We start from the raw sequence: 19302 nt of genomic DNA on the forward strand, positions 1-19302 counted from the left end.
GTATAAATATGCACACACACAGAAAGACTGCACGCAAACATGAATGTGGAAAAATACATACATGGACTCACACGTACACAAATGCAGCCAATTGCCAAGACCAATCAGCTGGTGTGACACCATATGTTGCAGTGTTGGCAGCAAATATTCATTTGAAGGACTACAAACCAGTTAGAAGCTATAAACGCAGTCAGGAAATTCCTGCACTAAGGAAAGACACATGCAGTCACTGAAATCTGAGTTCGGTGCTCGAATGTAGGGTGGAGGGAATGAATGCACACACTGCACTTGTGCTCTTGTCTGTTCAAAAATGTACGACAAAAAATTTAAAAAGAAATCTTATGTCAGTATTTTAATTTCATATATAATATTAAGCTAAAAAACTGGCACCAGACTTTAAATCTGGCTAGTCCTGAGCTGAGCTGGTGGAGCTGAAGGCTCGCCTCAGGAGCACATAGATCATGGGTCATGTAATGTAAATCTATACAGTGGGAATTTATGTTAAGCTGAAGACTGTGTGACTTTCAGCTCCCAGAATATCACCAGGGCCCCAAAGACCACCTGCAAGTTAAGTCAGGCTCCGCTAAGCTTGATGTTGTGTGTAGTAGAGGAGGATGGATCGATCCACCCGCCTCTATCGATATTACTCTAAGTTCAGTATGTACCCCACTATATCTGTTATTATGTTTTTTTTGTTTGTTTTTTTTTGGGGGGGGGGGGGCATGCATGCATTTCATTAATGGGCTACAGCACATTTAAGGTTGACCCAAAGTACTTTAGAGCGAGACACATTTAGATCCAGGTCTCCAAAAAAAACCCAGTTTCAAAATACATGAAGTGTGTTTTGGTGTTTTAGCTGATTATTATGGAAAGAAAAAAAAAACAGTAGTCATTAAAATGTGAAGAAGTGGAGTCATGCTGGTGAAAGATGATCCTGGGGATCGAAACATCCCTGCTTATAACCAGTACTTGTGACAACAGCATGTGTTTGCTTTGTTTTTAAAATGGAGGTTTGTACGTGCAGAGATGCTGGTTTATTATCTTCTCATTCCCTGTTCTCTTTTCTGAGGAAAGACTCCACTTTATCGGCAGATGGTATCACTTAATATCGTTTTAGCTGTCCAGTTGATATTGGTCCACTTATGGTCACTAAACAATGAGGCTCTCCTGCCTTCTGGTGTAGTCTACATTATCTTGCTGGAAGCAGGGAAATAAACTATCCGGTTTGTTTCTCTGTCATAGCACCATCAGGGGCCCTGTCCTCAGAGGCAACAAAGTTTATTGTTATGGACCATCTGATAGTATGAGGATCGGCTGGCAATTGCAGTGGTTCATAGTTTGCTTTTTCACAACTCGAAGAGGTACCAGGTACTTGAAGATCAAGTAACATATACCCCCTTTTTCACAGATGGAGTGCCAGTATTGGTGTGTTGCCAGTTATGCTTCAGTCTTTTTAAGAACCAGCCACTAGGTGCTAGGTACTGAAAGATGGGGTAATTTCAGTGTGAAGTAATTCATGGCAGACAGAATCTTCCGGCTATGTCTGTGCGTCATTGGTGCACTGACATAACCGGAGGTGATTACCCCTCCCATAGCAACCAGCCGAGTGGTTTCAACATTAGGGCCAGCAGTCTTGTGGTTCGGTGCTGGTGCCAGCTTTTCAAGGAGCTAAAAAGACCAAACAAACAACCAAAGAAACAAACAGAAATGTGTGTGCCTGTCATCTTAAAGATACCCTGCAGTATTTACAGGGGGCCTGCTTCTGAAACCAGATGTAACATCTTCTTGACAGTCACAAAATTATGTTGGAGCAAAATAAAGAACTCCTTATTCACAAACCAAAGATGCCACGGTTATGTTTGGTTGTTTGTTAGTTTATTCTCATACATAAATAACACTTTCCATGAACCAGTTCCTCTGAGTCACAGGGCTCTTAAAAAAACAAAATACTAAAGTCATTCAGTGATGTTCAAAGGTCTTGAGCCATTCTTCATTTATTCAAATTTTGCCAGAGCCAGACTTTGTTGTAATTTTTTACACTGGTCCAGACTTTCTGAACGTCTTTTAAAGTCTTTGTTTTTGGTGATTGGCTGGTTCTTCACTCATTTTCATTCCATTTTTTTTTGTTTTTTTGTTTGGTATGCCCCTTAGCAGGGACCAATTCAATTCAATTATCACCAAATCACACCTCAGGTGTTTTAGAATGTAAAGACCAGTGTTGGTCAAGCTACTTGAAAATAGTAATTAATTACTAATTACTGATTACTTCTCCAAGAAAGTAATCCTATTACTTTACTGATTACTTATTTTCAAAGGTAATTAGTTACTTTATTATTTAGTTACTTTAGAAAAACATGATACACAACCCGAATATGTTATAAATCTATAGACCTTTCAGCCCAAATCTAATTTTTTCTGCATAATTCATAAAAAAAAACTATCTACAGCAGATGAACAGCATCTGGCCCTTTAGTTCCATCCATTTGCTGTTCACTGTATCCCCATCAGAAATTATTTTGGGAAAACAGTTTCATCAGGGAAACAGAGAAAAGGCAAGAACCTGACAGAGAGATGAATCTAAATTTGAAATTCTTTGGTTCAAATCATGATCAGTGTGTATGTAGAACACTGGGATTTGTGATTGTGTCATAATTGATGGAACTATGAACACAGAAAAGATGTTGATTCACCATGCAATACCATATGGAAAGTGTTTGATTGGTAATTGCTTCATTTTTCAGCAATACAATGATTCCAAAGATGCTGCATGTGCATTAAAAGCATACACAGATAGGAAAAACAAAGTGGAACGCTATCAGCCATGGACGGGCCTCCCCAGAGCACGGACTGCAACGTTACTGAAGCAGTGTGAGATCATCTTCACAGAAAAGTACTGCATATGTATACAGAATAGAGGCCAAGTTGTCTTAGAAAATATAACCATGTAAATTTAGTCTGTGTAAGTTTTTCAGCATTTTAACCTATTTAGTTAACCAACCACTGAGTGTGTTGCCATGATACTGCATTGTATCTCTTGCCTTCCCTTTATTTCCTCAGTTCAGGGAGGACACTCGTGTCGAGTGACTCTCAGATGCCTCCACCCGAGGTCTGAAGGACAGGCAAACATTATGTAATGTCACTGTACAAACAGCACTCTACTGTAAAAGAGCATTTACCTGCATCACACATACACAGATATGCACGGATTACACAGATTCAGTCAGGCATCTATCCACATGTTCCTTTAAAAACAGTAAATAGGTGAAATGTCACCTAAAACCCTCAAATCTTGCTATACTTAGTTTCAGTAAATTTCCCCTGTAGTGCTCATCACATGAGCCCAAACTTTATATGACTGTGTCCCATTTCTGGCTCTCTCCCCTTATGACTACCCACCATTAAAAAAATACATTAAAAAAAGAAAAAATTTGATAGTCTTATGTTTCAGCTAAAGATATTTTGCAGGTTATAGATATTTAAGAGGATCAGTTCACCTTTGCACGTAGGCCTGCAGCACAGCCTTTGTGGATCAGACCAGATTTAAAGAATCGTGGGTGTTTGTACACGTGTGACACAAACAGACAGATAGACACACAGACAGCCCGTCTGTCTGTTCTCACAGTCCTGCTTTTTCTTTTTTTGGCAGGAGATGTTGGGTCGGTATCAGCTCAGGCAGCAAAACAAGCTCACCATCTATAAACTCTCTGTGATCATAAGATACACTTGGCACATCTCTCTGTGTAACACACACTCTCAGGACATTGTGTATCTGTGCATGCATACTCAGAATATTCTGCATAGCCAGGCTGTGCTAATGTGCAGTTGCATGTCTGTTTGTACATTACATGAGAGAGCCTGCGTGCAGGCATATGCATATCAGAATCAGAATCAGAATACTTTATTGATCCCTGGGGGAAATTATTTTTTGTTACAGTGCTCCATTTTAAACCAACATTAAGACAAGACAGACAATACGCTAACTAAGAATAGTACAATATATACATATATATACATACATACATACATAAGTCACTTATAAATAAATAGTTGGAAAAGAAACATGTGTAGCTGTAGCAGCAAACAGTGTGTTAAGTGGATGCGTTGTACAGGGAGATGGCCACAGGCAGGAATGATTTCCTGTGTCGTTCAGTGGTGCCTGCATATGCCTGCATACTGGGGTTTCACTGTGTTAGTGCCCGTTTGTGCCTCATTTGCAAGCACTATCATTGCATCTGAGAGATACAGGGTGTTTGTGTGTGCAGGTAATTGCAAACCCGTACCTTAGCCTGTCAGCTATTAGGAAATGTCTGAGACACAGCCCAGGGTGGGCCTCTGGAGCAAGAATAAACTGCTTCTGTCCAACAACATGCGTACATCACTGTGTGTGCATCTGCTAGCCTAACCAAAGTAGTGCATCGTTTCTGTTTGTGGGTGAGTGATCACACAGGACACATGTGACTGCCTTTTTTTCAGTTGTGTTATAAAAGTTTAGATCTTGTAACAGGGGTAATACGCAGACACACCTAGACAAAGTTTTCACAAGGAAGTGAAAGCAGATATTCACATGTAGAGAAAGGAAGTGCACAGGATGTAAAACATTTAAATTATGTCTCCTACCACTGACTCTTTTCTCAGTTTCACAATTCAAAGAATTATATATGACACCAAAACCTTAAAAAAGGCCAAAGGTCAGCATTCGTAAACAGAAGCACAGAGAGGAAGAGGTGGAGATAATAAAACAGTGTTTAATATGGAATTAGCTATAGCTATATATATATATATATATATATATATATATATATATATATATATATATATATATATATATATATATATATATATATACTATTCACAATGATCCGCTGTCCAAATCTGTCACATCAGTCCTGACGAAATCTAATTTCAACATTAGAACATCACCACTAAAATTCAGTTTTAAGTTAAATCAGTCTTCAAAGCAAATGTGCTTTACCACATTATTTTCTCAAAGATAAATCAGCGCAGTGTGATATGAGTTGATTTGTGTGGTTTTCCCCACCCAAAACCTTCCAATTGAATTTAAATCATTTCATAAACAGACGCAACAAGAAATTAGATGATTGTGGTGCATTAAACGCAGCTCTACTAAAAGTCTGAGCTATACGAATCAACACCGATTATTAATTTAATAATTTTGGTACATAAACTAAGTGTTAGGTATGGCTCAGCTGAATAAAAATTGTGTGTTTAGTCATAACTGTTATTAAGTGAATATTAAATACAGCTGGAGACAGTATGAAAATAGTCATTTCTACACCACCTGCCATATCAATGCAATTTATATATATAGTAGAAGCAATAAAAGTTTGATTACCAGGCGATTAAATCAGATGTTATTTCTGCTGAGATGTTTGACTACCTGCTAACCCCACAGCTAACCCAGATGATGCAGACAGCATGCAGCTCTAATATAGTCCAGTCTGAACAATCTTTATAAATCAAGAAGCATTTGAAGCAAGAAGCTGTCTTATTATAACACTCTTTTAAGAAAAGTAATCACCTTACCCTAACTCACTCTAAACATTCAGAATGAGCAGTGTGAAAGGAAGATAGCCTCAAAGATATTTACCATCAGCTGACAGTGACCAGTTTTGGGGGTATTTGCAAAATTTTCTTTAATAAAAGCAACAGTACAACACTATGACAATGCTCCACTACAATTTAAAATCCTGAACACAATTCATTAAAATGTGTGAGCATTATTTGGCTTTTTTATAAAGTAAAATATCAAAATTAAAAGTAACTATTCTACAGTAACTATTTTAATAGTGCACATGCATAACTGTGCTGCATTTTCAAGAGCAGGCGTGAGCCATGTCATGAAGACATTATGCTGAGAAAGAGCTCTAAAGAGGTGGAGAGCGTTGCTGGAGAAGTACAGAGAAGGTCAGGAGGAATGCACTGAGTCTTTGTGCCTTTAGAAAAAGTATATCATAGAGTGGCAAAAGAGGAACTGTGGTACTGCATGAGAAAGTCAGAAGTGGCAGAGAAGTATATGAGGGTGGTGCAGGACGGCAGTGAGACAATGTCGGGAGGCAGTGAGGGTAGAATCAAATCAGGGATTGGCTTCTTGTTTGCTAAAGATGTTTGATAGATATAAAGATGAAATCAGGTATCGGTCTCTATAACTATGATGTTTGCAGATGGCATTCTGATCTGTAGTGAGATCAGGGAGCAAGTGGAAGAGACCCTGAATAGGTGGAGTTATGACCTGGAGAGAAGACGAGTGAAGGTCAGTACAAGCGAGACAGAATAATGTGTGTCAATGAAAGACAGAGGTGTAGCAGTGGAGATACAAGGAGCAAGGCCAACCATCCAACCCAATGGTGCACAAGAGATGCGAAGAAGACAGTGGAGATGGGTGGAGTGTGTGAAGACTAGTGTCATGGGTGATATGTAACAGAAGGATAGCAGCAAGAATAAAAGGCAAGGTTCCCAAGATAGTAGTGGGAACTGCTATGAAGTTTGAAAACAGTGACACTGAGAAAAAGACAGGAGGCAGAGCTGATGTTAAAGATGGCAGAATTTAGCTCTGGACAAGATCAGAAGTGAGTACATCAGAGGGAGACAAATTTAGGGAGGAAAGGCTGAGATGGTTTGGACATATGCACAGGGGGGTTGTGGACAAGGGATGATGAATAGCAGGCAGAAGGAAAAGAAAGTGTTGCATTTTGCTGCTGTAGAACTCTTTTGAAATAATATATTAGATTTGTTCTCTTATGTGCTGATCTGGAAGTGCTCGATAGAGCTTTCACATCAAACCCACCATGGTAAGAGTTGATAGTCGTCCCTCATCTCTTTTCTGTGAAAGAAGGTGAGCGCTAAGCATTATTAAAAGTTACTTCACACAACACAATAACAACAATTACCTGTTGAGATAATAAAAGTTTAAGCGGAAGTTGGCTAAAAATAAGCAAAGGAATAGTTGACCTGGTTTTGCTAGCTGTTAGCATAGTTAGCTAACAGACATGCTTGTATTTATGCAGCTGGAGTTTGTAACTCCAGTCTCCTGCAGCAGGGTTTTATGTGAGCAGGCGCAATCTGTCAAGAGCTGCTCCTAGCATCTTGGAAATAAAACTTCAATGGTCTTTATCTGAATAATTATATTGGCTCGACCAATGCTACAAATACACAAATGACAGGTAGGAACAAAAGAAATTTCATTTTCCCTCTTAGACGTCAGTGTTCCATCAAAATTATTTTAAGTTTTTATTTTAAAAATAAAAATCATTTGAAACTGTTGCTTTACAGATTAACCTTATTTTATGAAATAGAAAGTACTTATATGTTGGTACCATACTGTATATACTATATGCTGTATATAAACAACTAACATGCTGTTTATTCCTCAAAGTAAAGTTAATGAATTGATGACTGGAATTTGGATTTTTTCCAGCAGTGGAAACTTGTCTGGTAGCCAAAATAAGTCTGTTGATGTTTCATTTGTGATGTCATGTACACAGTGCTTGAGACTTGGGTCTGGACTTGGAGGAGCTTGAAGATATAGTCCTCCATACTGGATGTTATACTGGTTGTAAGTAAACATGTACTCCCTGACTGCTTGGCAGTGGCTTGTGGAGGTTGCTAGCTGTCATTGGGTTAAATTTGTTGCACTGTCATGCCTCCAAAATGCCAGAAAAGCATTTTGGGGTTAGTGAGGCAAGCGTGGTGGCCTGTTAGTGACCAAAGAAAGCACAAGGAGGTTTTAGCTAAAGCACCATCTAGAGCAGCAACGTGCACCAACCACTTGCCAACCTGTCTGGGAATGCACATTTTCCCCTTGCAACTGGTGACTGTATCACATCCAAGATGGTCGACAACTCTTGAAAAATATGCATATGCTGTCATGAGAGAAACCTCTGTTGGATATCGAGACTCCGACTTGCCTCGTTTTGTGAAATGCAGTTCTAGATAGATGGTGATGACAAAAAGCTTGGTGTAATACTTCACACTGGGACTTAACAAACAGATGGCTACACTCATGTTTTACGTGCCGACTGTGGTGGCTGTGTGCAAAAACATACATAAACATAAGGCACTCCTACCCACACATATAGAGCTCAGTTGCATAGTATCTAAGGTAATCATGACACCAACAGTATCGTTAACATTTTGGACACGCACCAAAAAAAGGATGCCTCCACACGCTAATCTTCCAATACCTAAATTGGAAATGGGTCAAACTTCACAAACACACTTGGACACATCCACAGTTTGTTTTCATGTGTGAGGGTAAAGAAGTGTGTATGAGTGCTTTGAGGCAGCAAAGCTGATTGTATTTCCTCTCCAGCAGCTGATACTGTAGCTGCTGTGACCAGCTGCAGCTGTCACTATGTGTCACATGCACCCACACACACATGCACTCACGCCAAACTCACAGCACACAACCCACCCCACCTGCACGTAACCTTTAACTTGAATGCATACGTGACAGCGGAGTCTTCATGAATAACCTGGATGACTGAATAAGCACAAAAAGCTCCTGTCTCAGGGGTTAGTTTAAAAGGATAAAGGTGCAGCACAGTGAAAATCACATTTCTTCAATGTCATTTTACTGGACAGCCTGAGAGGATTTGGAGGAAGCATTTTCCTTAAATATTCCACAGTTGTGGAAATTTCTTGTATAATATTTTAGACATGCTTGGTCAACAGCATGTAACTGAGTTGTATTTTCCACTGGCTACTTGAAAAGCATCATTGTTTCAGTGAGTGCTAAGGCTAAGACAAAGCTAGGAAGGACCGGATTAGCAGTGTTTTATTTATTTTATCTAAGGAATAAATACAGTGACATTAAAATACACCCAGATTTCCCCGTAACCTGTAACTGAGAAAATAACTGCATGCTAACGGCACATCATCATCATCATATATATATATATATATTTTTTTTTTTTCTTTTTCTTTCTTTGTTTCTTTCTTACTTACTGTAGCCTCATGTTTTGGTGCTTTATTGTAGGGTCCATATGTATCAACTGGATAAAATTCATGATCTCCTCTTTCCCATGTCACTGACAAAAAAGTTCCTTTAAAAAACAGAAAATGAGGAGCAATTTTCAGTCAGTACGTTGTTTGTTTTTTTGTTTAAGTTTCTGTATGTGGTTAAAAAGTGCGATTTCAAAAGTACAGAGAAAACTTTTTATAAAATTTTACACTAAAACTCTTTTTTATGGTGTAATGTAAGATTTATCAAGTCCGTTTCAGTAAGTTCAGTTATCATCAAAAGGCACACTTCAGTTATTCTACCTGTTTTATTTCCCATAACTTAATGAACTTGAACCCCAATGCAAAAAACAACACCCACCTGAAAGGTAATCCAAATTTCAACAGTACATTAAGAAGATTCTGTGGATGTTTCGAGCTTTACATTGCAAAAAATACTCATTTTCACATACTGTAAACATACTGTACACTGAGACAGATACATGTAGGTGATATTTACAGTAACTGACATTGTTCAAGAGTATTTAAAAAAAAATCACATATCAAATAATTATTTGTGCACATAAAAGATGAACAAGAGAGATCATTTTCAGTCTGACTTGCTCTGCTTCGTATTTGGACAAATTTATTATCATCACTTTGAATTTAGGAAATGGCGAAAGAAAGACTAATCCAAACAAATTTTTTGTTTCTGCAAAGCTTCTGCTGAGAGCGATGTATAAAGTAAGCACTTAAAATATGTGTAACCTGATTGGTATGTTTTTACAGGGAGTGTAACAGACAATGTTATTGAACCAGATCCAACTACATAAAAAAAGATCTCCCAGCTCTTGTGACAGAGTGCACCGTTCGTACTTATAACAGAGCAAAAGCAGACAGGATAAAAGGAAAGCGTGGGTTCATGGTGTTGTTGGTGGAGGGACAAAGTGGGGGATATAGTTTAAGGGAATACGTGATGAAAGGAAGCCAACACATGGGGAGGACACTCATGACAGTCACAAGTTTGGGTCTCACATGTTTATCTGATACACAGTTATACACCACCAAATAACTACAGACCAATTGTGAGTTTTGTTAGAAGGAATGAAGAAAACAGGCAAACTGCGAGCCTTAAAATATTCTCCCCGTTTCAAATAAAACCTTGGGCCACTGGGCAAACATGTAGTTTTTTATCTCAGTCCTGTTGGGTTCTGGTTCATGGAGAGTTTATCTTGATATTGTACATAAACTTTGGTTTCTGAGAAAAAAAAGTTTATTTTAACTGCAAATATTATTTAAATTTCACATTTAATCCTTTGTGGAACAATGTAAGAAACCACCGTTTTTGACTTAAAAGGCTCCATTACTGTGGCAGCTTTTCAAGACAGGTAGTCCTCATCTGGTATTTTGATGGTATTTTGCAAGAACACATTATGTTCTGTCAAAACACTTTTACTTATTCTAAAATTCATTTTTACCCTTCAGCTGTATAAACCTGATTGAGTATTATCGTAACCCTGGCAAGTGGGCGGGCAAGGTAGACACTCAAGTTTGTGATGGAGATAACTTGAGAACGAGGCGACGCAGGATATTCAAATTGATAAAAATCTCGAACGAGTCAGAATCTCAGAGACCTTGACCTCAAGGTCAGAAGTTTTCAGGAAATCTTGTGAATGAGATAACAAGGCAATGTAGGATTTTGACATTGATTCTAAAATAAATATTAGCTTTGGGAGGTGTAGAAGTACATCTACTGATGCGAATCTTATTCATCCCACCTGATAACTCAGGGGCTGTTAATGATCAACAGTAGTTGAAAGTCTTTAATGTTCTGACTCTGTCCTCTTTCTGCTCAACATTCTCAAATGTTACTGCACCTACAGAGCATTCAGTGCTCTCCAGTACATTCTAATGCTGCTGTGCTGCACTCTTATTATGAGGACAATGATCTTTTTGACAATGTGCAGTGATTTGAAGCAGCAACCTCGCCGACGGCTCACTCCTCTTCTGTTTTTAAGCAACAGGTAATCTCATGACTTTAGTTGAGGAGCATTTTGGAATGAAGTAGCATGCATGATATTTTAGTACTCTTAAAACATGTTTTATTTGGTACCAATATCATCCCTGTAGTAATTCCAATTTCAGGAAGTTGATAATGTTTGATGTCACTTTGTGAGTTTTTTTCAAGGCGCTGCTTTGCAAACTTTTCCTGTGTTTAAAGCTCGTGAACCAAAAAACTGCCCTTTTTTCGTTAAATAAGCTACAGCATGATGCCTTCATGATCGAGACAAACTTCATACCTGTTTGAAAGGAGACACTGCTGAATATAGTTTGCCCATGTAGCTAGCTGCCTTCTTGATTCACGCCATTATGAGGAAAAATCGGACCCTGGATCATAAATAAAAACGTTGACAACGTGGCCTTATAAAAGACCAAAAGGTTGAGTTACTCAACTCTCAAACACAAACATTATTAACTTCAACAAATCGGTGCTTACTGCACACACAATGGGAATCCTAATGCTCTAATTGGTCAAGCTATTGAACTCAGACTGTCCTTACAGCTCCAGGTGGCAGAACGGTTTGCCTGCCCGTTGGTCAAGGATCCTGGAGCTACATCTAAAACTTGCTCAGAGCAAGAAGATGGAGGAGCCAGATTCAGTGAGCTGCCTTGAATTGAACTCTCCACACTGCCCCTCCATCTAGAATGCTGAATGTCAAGCTCTGTAACATCAGTAAGAGCTGAGTTCCCATTCAGCCTTTGTGGGGGATAACCGCTGTTCTCGCTGCATAGTCCCAATAGTCTCCTTATGCTCCACTGTCTTCCCTTACTCCTCAAATGGAGTATCTCCTGGAAGGCGTGCCTGAAATCGGGGCTGCGACAGTAGATGAGAGGATTGAAGGCTGAGTTGGAATATCCAAGCCAATTGAGGAGTCTAAAGGGTACCTCAATGTTTTTCAGGCTGAGTATGTTTCTGAGGATGTTGAGGATGAAGAATGGTAGCCAACACAGTGTGAAAGTTCCCATGATGATACCCAGAGTTTTTACAGCTTTATGCTCTTTAAGAGAAAACCTAAGACGCTTTGTGGCCGAATGTTTTCCGTCCCCTTTGTCTGTCCTCAATCTGCTCTCTTTCCCCTTTTCTTCTTTACCAGTGTCCATACTTGGGTTCTGCATATTTAGACTATCGTCTCCTGCTTCTTCTCCCACCTCAGTTCCTGTCCTGCTTTGATTTAATGCAGGGCTATCATCAGGATAAGCAAACTGTGAAGCGCAATGCAAGTTATACATATGTCTTTCCCTTCCTCGGATCTTCTCCAGCTGTTTCTGAGCCTCCTGGAACACGCGGGTGTACAGGAAAATCATCACCACCAGTGGCAGGTAGAATGATACAATTGAAGAAGTCACTGCATATGCCGTGTTCGTGTTGAACTCACAGCAGTTTTCATCTTTCAAACATAAGAGAGCTATTTGATCATGTGACACCGACATCTTCAGATGTATGGGTAGGAAGGAGATGAGGGAGGCCACCACCCAAACTGCGAGCACCACTGCAACAGCTCGACCCCTGGTTATCAGCAGGAGACAAAAGAGTGTGCAGAGAAGTGAAGAATGTTGCAAACAGTAGACGTGAGTGACAACACAGAGATATTTTCTTAGTTAAATATTATGTTGGTTGTCCAAAAATGTAAAAGAGCTCTAAAAGCAACATAATAGCCACGACTACATTCTAAATTAACTACAGCTAAGCCCAGGATCTAGCTCAGGCAGGTAACATGAGCTGCACTGCGTCATGCAGAGATAACATGCCTCATTCTTCTCATTCTCCCCATGTCATATGCCAAATACACTCTTTTTCAGTTTGGTGGTCTACTTAAGCTTCCTTTTAAATTTTATATGTAACGTATTTGTGGGTAATTATGAGTTTGGGGTCTGTTTAATTATATTCTGCTAAATATGTCCTTCTGATTCATTCAGATTTAAAATGGCTAATCACTAAGATAATGGCTTTTCTTCTTTACTGTTACCTACATTATACATGTATTAATTTGATGAATTTGAGTCAGATATAATAATGGTAAAAAAAGAAAAAAGAAGTACAGCATCTATAATTTCTAAGGTTTTACATATCAGGATTTATTTTTTTAAACACTGTCTAGTCTTTATCATCATGTCTTATAACGAGGTAACTATAACTTGAGATGAACAACAACACATGACATGTTGCACTGTGTCATTATTTCTGCAATAAAAACAAAGCTAATATGTGGAAGCAGTGTGTAAAAAAAAACATGAATTATTCGCTTGCACAACAACCTTGAGCAGCAATGACTTGAAATAGTCTTTCTCTGTGTGTCTTTATCAGTCTCTCACATCATTGTGGGGGAATTATGACTCATTCTTCTTTACAGAGGTGTTTCCGTTCATCAGTGTGAGCAGGCTTTCATTTACTCAAAGCTCTCTTAAGGTCACACAGAATTTCAATCAGCTGGAAGTCTGGACAGTAACTGGATCTGACTGAGTTAGAACATCTTTTCTTTTTGAGTCATTGAAGATTGCCTGCTGTGCTTGTGATCATTGTCGTGTTGCATGATCAAATTTGACCTAAAATACTTTTGGTACACAGAGTTCATAATCGACTCACTGACTCCAAGGCGCAAAAAGTGGGCTTGAGATTTTGCACGAGGTGCTTGTGTTAATATGCTGTGTTTGGCTTTCACCAAATGTGGCGCTGCACAATATAGCCAAAAATCTCCACTTTGGTTTCATGTGTCCAAAGGACTTTGTTCCAGAAGTCTTGTGGTTTGTTCAAAAGCAACTTTGCAAACCGAAGCTGTGCTGCTATGCTCTTTTTCAAGAGAAGAGGCTTTCTCCTGGCAACTCGGCCAAAACAAGCCATGCTTGTTAAGTCTTTTTTTAATTGTACCATCACGAACTTCAACATTTAACATGCTAACTGAGGCCTGCAGAGTCTGAGATGTAGCTCTTGGGTATTTTGCAGTTTCTTTGAGCACTGCACGGTCCAACAGGAGGAATTTGCTGAGAAGTCATTGGAAGATTAGCAGCTGTCTCGAATGTTTTTCACTCGTGAATCCTTTTTCTCAGTTTAGAATGATGGATTTCAAATTGTTTAAAAATGGCCTTATAACCCCGTCCATAAAATCACTGCTGATGTTTTTTCTTCTTCACATTGTGTTAACACACACCTGAATGTTCCTGACCAGCAAACTGCCAAAACATCTGCTTTTATTGAGGCGATTACACATTTATTGAAGTGCATTTGATTAGCAGCACCTGGCTGCTACCTACCCTGTTAATCCCAACGGAAGCAGTAAGGAAGTATTCAGTTTTTCACACACTGCTTCTGCGATCAGGCATTAATTTTGTATAATAAACAGTCACACAGTGTAATATGTCCAATGTATTGTTGTTCATTGAAAGTTTTATTTAACTAATTTTAAGACCTGCTAACGATTATTTTAATGTTACTATATCCATATTTTACCACGACTGTATTTGAGAATCAGAATATCTTCATTGTCATTGTAACAAATACAATAAAATCAAGTCTCATATTTTCCAGTATGTTGCAACTCTGGTTGTACCGCAACACGTGTCAACAGTGTTTGCCTTTAACAGGAGACAGAAAGCACCTGATGTGACATCACTGGTTGGGTTTAACAAAGTGTGCAACATCTTTGAAAGTTTGAAAATGTAGCGATATTTGCAGTAGCAGCTTGATCTAACCTCATACTACATACTAGTCAAGCTCCATCTCTTTTGTACCTGGTGAGCAGTGTTGGGTAGCGGAGCGGCGAGGTGATGGCAAGGTAGCGGTCCAGTGCGATCACACAAAGCGTTTCGATGCTGGCAGTCACGCACAGCACATCGGTCGCTGTCCAGAAATCACACATGAAATTTCCGAACTGCCAGACTCCCCGCAGGATGGAGATAGAGCCAAAGGGGACCACAACCACACCCATGATGAGGTCAGCAACAGCCAGTGAGGCAATGAAAAGATTGGTGACAGTCTGGAGCCGCTTAAACCGCAGGATGGCGGTAATCACCAACACGTTTCCTGTGTAGAAGAAAGCAAACTGTGTTCGAAACTATGAACTGGATCAATTGTAAAAGCGCATTTCAAATAAAAGCCGTCATCTGATTGAACCGAAAGAGTCACAGCTTACCGAAAACTATAGCCAGGACCAGAATGGCCATAGCAACACCAAGCAGCACGAGTTCTGCATCACTGTACTCTGGTCTAGAAGAATTGAAGACCTGGGTGAAGTTACTGTGCTGTGAATGGTTAGTCTGTGCTAACACAGTACTCACACCTCCCATGATCTACAGTGAAAACACACAAAAACACAGCTTTGGTCACGAAAGATAAAGACACATAAACTGATTGTTTTGCATGCATGATCAATTTAGTAGGGAAGACGTTTAAAAGGTATACAAGAGATTGGACAGCTTGTATTTGTTCCTTGGTATGCCTCTGTGTTTGTCATGCTTTTAGCAGTTTGTGCAGCAGCTTATGGGATTTGTATGTTTTTTTTGGTGTAGCCTCAGTCCACAGGATCAGCATTTGGCTGCAACTAGTCCACACACACTTCCTAGTGGGGTGTTATCTGCTCGGGCTCCGATGCTTTTTGAATAAGATTACATGTGACCCTTTGATCTGTTTGGCCTTCTTTAACAAATAAGGGTATTCCTTTTTTTTTTTACACCATTAATGCCATTAAAACAAAAAAGCAAATGCCAGTGCTGGTAAAAGCAAGAGGATGGCTCCTGCAACACATGTAAATGAAGACACTAAATGCCCTTGTTATATAATAGTGCTTACATAAGTAAATGCACAGACAGATGATTGTGCTCCTAAAGTGCCATTAACACACACAGGAGTATATTTAAGCTGTTTGTATTCCAACAGATCATTCTTTCTGCCAGGATGATCAAAGAATGAAAAGATATCAAACTTTGAGCAGTATTTGATGAAAAATAGCTTTCACAGAAGTCTGTGGATGAGAGCTAGCCTGCTTTTTATCTTATCGAAACATACATACTGTGTATATGTGTTCACAGAGGAAGTTATATGTTCCTCTATATTGTCATGATTTAAACATATCCTCCCCAGTGACAACATACGTCCTGTGATATAATGTCATGTATCAGCATCCAACATGTAGATTATTAGTTTTCTTTCTTTTTTTAAACTGATAATGAATACTGCAGTGACAGAAAACAGGAGAAAAGTGAGCAGCAAACTTTTACAGGAAGTAAATGTCCTTGTCCAAACCACTAGGCCATCAGGACTTCCTCTACACACTAATCTTAGTGCCATGGTACAGAGTGTACACTTTCGATTCAGGGTGTTACTAAGCACAAATAACTGATGCTGAGGAAGAGCAAGGCTTGTGAAATACTATATAGGCTCCAGGAGCCCGTATACTGGTGTTTGCAAAGGAGCAGTGCATGGCAGAGCAACAACAGGCAGCTTAAATAAATAATCCCCACATTGCTCTGATGGTGATATAGATATATTCCAGTGATACATTAAAAAATACATAACAGTACAGTTTTGGCATCAGTTGCATTTATTCCTCAATGTTATTTCTAGTCATGTTCCAGCATAAATAGTAATAATAAAAACAAGACTGAATATAAATGCTCTTCCACAGCAGGCATCTAACTGACAGCAGACATATGGCGATCCTTGTTTGCGCTTCTGATGTAGATCCCTGTCGGGGGATGGTACGTTGTATAAGTCATCCTGTCTGGACAGTCCATGAGTAGTAGACAGATACTAAATGTCTGCTACTTATGGACTATTTGCCCTTCACAGGTGGCATTTGACTTATTTTTGCTTTTCTCCAATATGTGCAATTAAGAGAAGAACACATCTATGTCTTAATGCTAATCGTAAGGCTGTTTGGCCAACTGGATCTTCTGTGTGCATTTGCACTTAGATGCATGTGAATGTTGCCTTTAGTCCAAACACTCACAACATATGTTAATTGGCAGCAGTAAAGAGGTGCATTGATTCACGAGTGTTTACCCAGTTCTCCCAGGGTCAATGAGCAAAGTGTTGAATTTTGGGATGCTTTTTAAATGTCGGGCGATTGTTGTTTTTATGACAGTCATCCTGTAAGTGGCATAATCGTCTAAACATGAAAGTTAAACGGTGTCATTACTTTGCAAGTGCGAGGCACCGCACATTAATTTGGAGAGCAGGTATGCTGTCAATCATGCCGTCTGCGTCCACAGCAGCGTGTTTGTGCGAACATTTGTCATTGCTTGGAAAACGTCCCTAAGTCAGCACATTAACATTTTAGTAAATACGAACTAAAAGTGCAGAGAAAATGATGGATCTGCTGGAAAGGTAAGTGCAGACTCCTTTTAAAAATAGCATTTTCATTAATTGTGCTTTGAAATGAGTTCTGTTAGACAATAATGTGTGTGATTGTGCACTACACACACAAAAATCAGACTTTCATGATTCATTTATGTTTACATGATGTGACAGTCGCTGTTGTTTTTCTCACAACACCAGCCACTTACCCTGTTACTCTTTGCCTTAATGACCCCTGCACTACCCCTGCAGAGGGGATCAGTACTGCAGGAGGTGGTTGCACACATTAATACCAAGTCAAACTTGGAAAACTGACTCCAATCGCCTCCCTAACCAAAACTGTTTAAACAGCTGAGACCGAATCAATCACAAAAGATTTACTGAGACGTAAAAGTCCCAATATTTAGGCTGAGGGAGCATGGCGATAGTAAGTACACTGAGCACTTAACACACAAAAGCTCTTGCACAAATATAAGCATGAAGCTGCAAGTGTGTGGAAAATACACAGAGAGAGAGAACACCCAGCTTTTGTTGTCATCGGTAAAATAAAGAGATGGCGGTAGAGCAAACTGTGAAAATGACACATGCTTTACTAGGAAAAGATAAACAAGTTTCTGTCCTGATACCATAATAACAGGAAGAAAAGGAAGAAAATCAATGATATCTGTAGCTTTTGTCAGACAATTTAAACGATTATATGATAGGTAATCTTCAAATCTCCCGTGATGTCAGAGTTAGGTGCACATGTTTTAAACAATCTCATCGTCAAATAGTCTTGTAAAACTAGAAAAACTTGAAGATTCTTTATCTGCACTGATCCCTTAGCATTTACTTTAAATCTATATTAATTTCACTGCTTTGATAAGTCCAAATAAATCACAGAGAGTGGTGCTTCCACCCGTGACAAATAGGTTGCCTGCAAGATTTGCACTTTGTAAAACAGACTTTTATTTTCAGGTGTTCTTTAATTGTTACCTCCAGACTTTGTCCTCTTCTTCAGTCCAGTGATTTCATACTCCAGAAGCTTTTAAATCCACCACACAAAGATTCATAATAAAGTGTCTGCCAGCAGCTTCTTCTTCATTTTTTGCTGAGTTGTTAATTTCAGGAGTTAGTGTGCGACTGACATGCACAGACAAACACACACGCGCGTGCTCTGTCTCGCTCCCTGTTTCTGTTCCCACACATGTATAAACACTTTCAGGTCTCAAGCACACTTGCCCCTTTGAAGCAGCTGAGTCTGTCAGCCTTTTTATAAGCAAGCCACGATGACATCACAGCAGGATAGTAGCCTATCAGAGGACAAGGAATGGCTTTTGCTATATATCATATGTCTGCAGTGCACTGACAGCCGGACAGCACCCAGTGCTCTCTGGGAAACCTTAGGGTTTTAACATTTATTTATTCAGGGCAGCTTTTCTGAGCTTCTTTTCAGCACCACCCTCCTCACATTCTCACATAGGAGGTGCCAAACAAAACCACAGACTTCTGTATTTGGCTGCTGTTTAGCTGTACTTCTGCACCACAGCAGTGCAAAACATAACAGCAACACTATTCAAACTGAATATGGCATTATACTGTATTCCCATAACCTGCGCATTCAGTATCAGTATGAGGATATAATAAGAATCACTTTGCATGCTCAGACAGAAAGTCAAGGCTAAACATCCATTCACCAGTCTCTTGTTGCATTAAACCTTAAATTAGATTGTTTCTTTGTTCCAAACTGCAGGGCTGATTTTAATATTTATAATTTTATATTAAAATGTTTAATACAATGTGGACTACATGAAGTCTCATTAAGACAAACTTAGAGGCAGTGGATGAGGGAAACAAAGTGTTTTATTATGTAATTTTGAATTTTCTAAAAGACATCAATTCATGAGTTATTTCCTTGATTTCTCTACCACTACACAGTCCTGTGAAAAACTAAGTGCACATCTTGATTCAGTAGCTGGTAGAATGACTTTATCCATCTTTCATATGCTTGTGGG

General features: G+C 39.2%; 1 protein-coding gene across 1 annotated transcript; it reads right to left on the bottom strand.

Moving 5' to 3' along the window:
• Window positions 1-9268: 9268 nt before the first annotated feature.
• Window positions 9269-18637, bottom strand: LOC101488105 (beta-2 adrenergic receptor). The gene is made up of 4 exons (XM_004550275.3): window positions 18284-18637; window positions 15147-15303; window positions 14746-15037; window positions 9269-12526 (listed from the first exon to the last, which is right to left on the bottom strand). Exons 2-4 carry the CDS (start codon window positions 15298-15300, stop codon window positions 11491-11493), a joined length of 1482 nt encoding a protein of 493 aa, XP_004550332.3. The 5' UTR covers window positions 15301-15303; window positions 18284-18637; the 3' UTR covers window positions 9269-11490.
• Window positions 18638-19302: the final 665 nt, after the last annotated feature.

This window comes from Maylandia zebra, linkage group LG10, assembly GCF_041146795.1.
Source record: "Maylandia zebra isolate NMK-2024a linkage group LG10, Mzebra_GT3a, whole genome shotgun sequence".
NCBI lineage: Eukaryota > Metazoa > Chordata > Actinopteri > Cichliformes > Cichlidae > Maylandia > Maylandia zebra.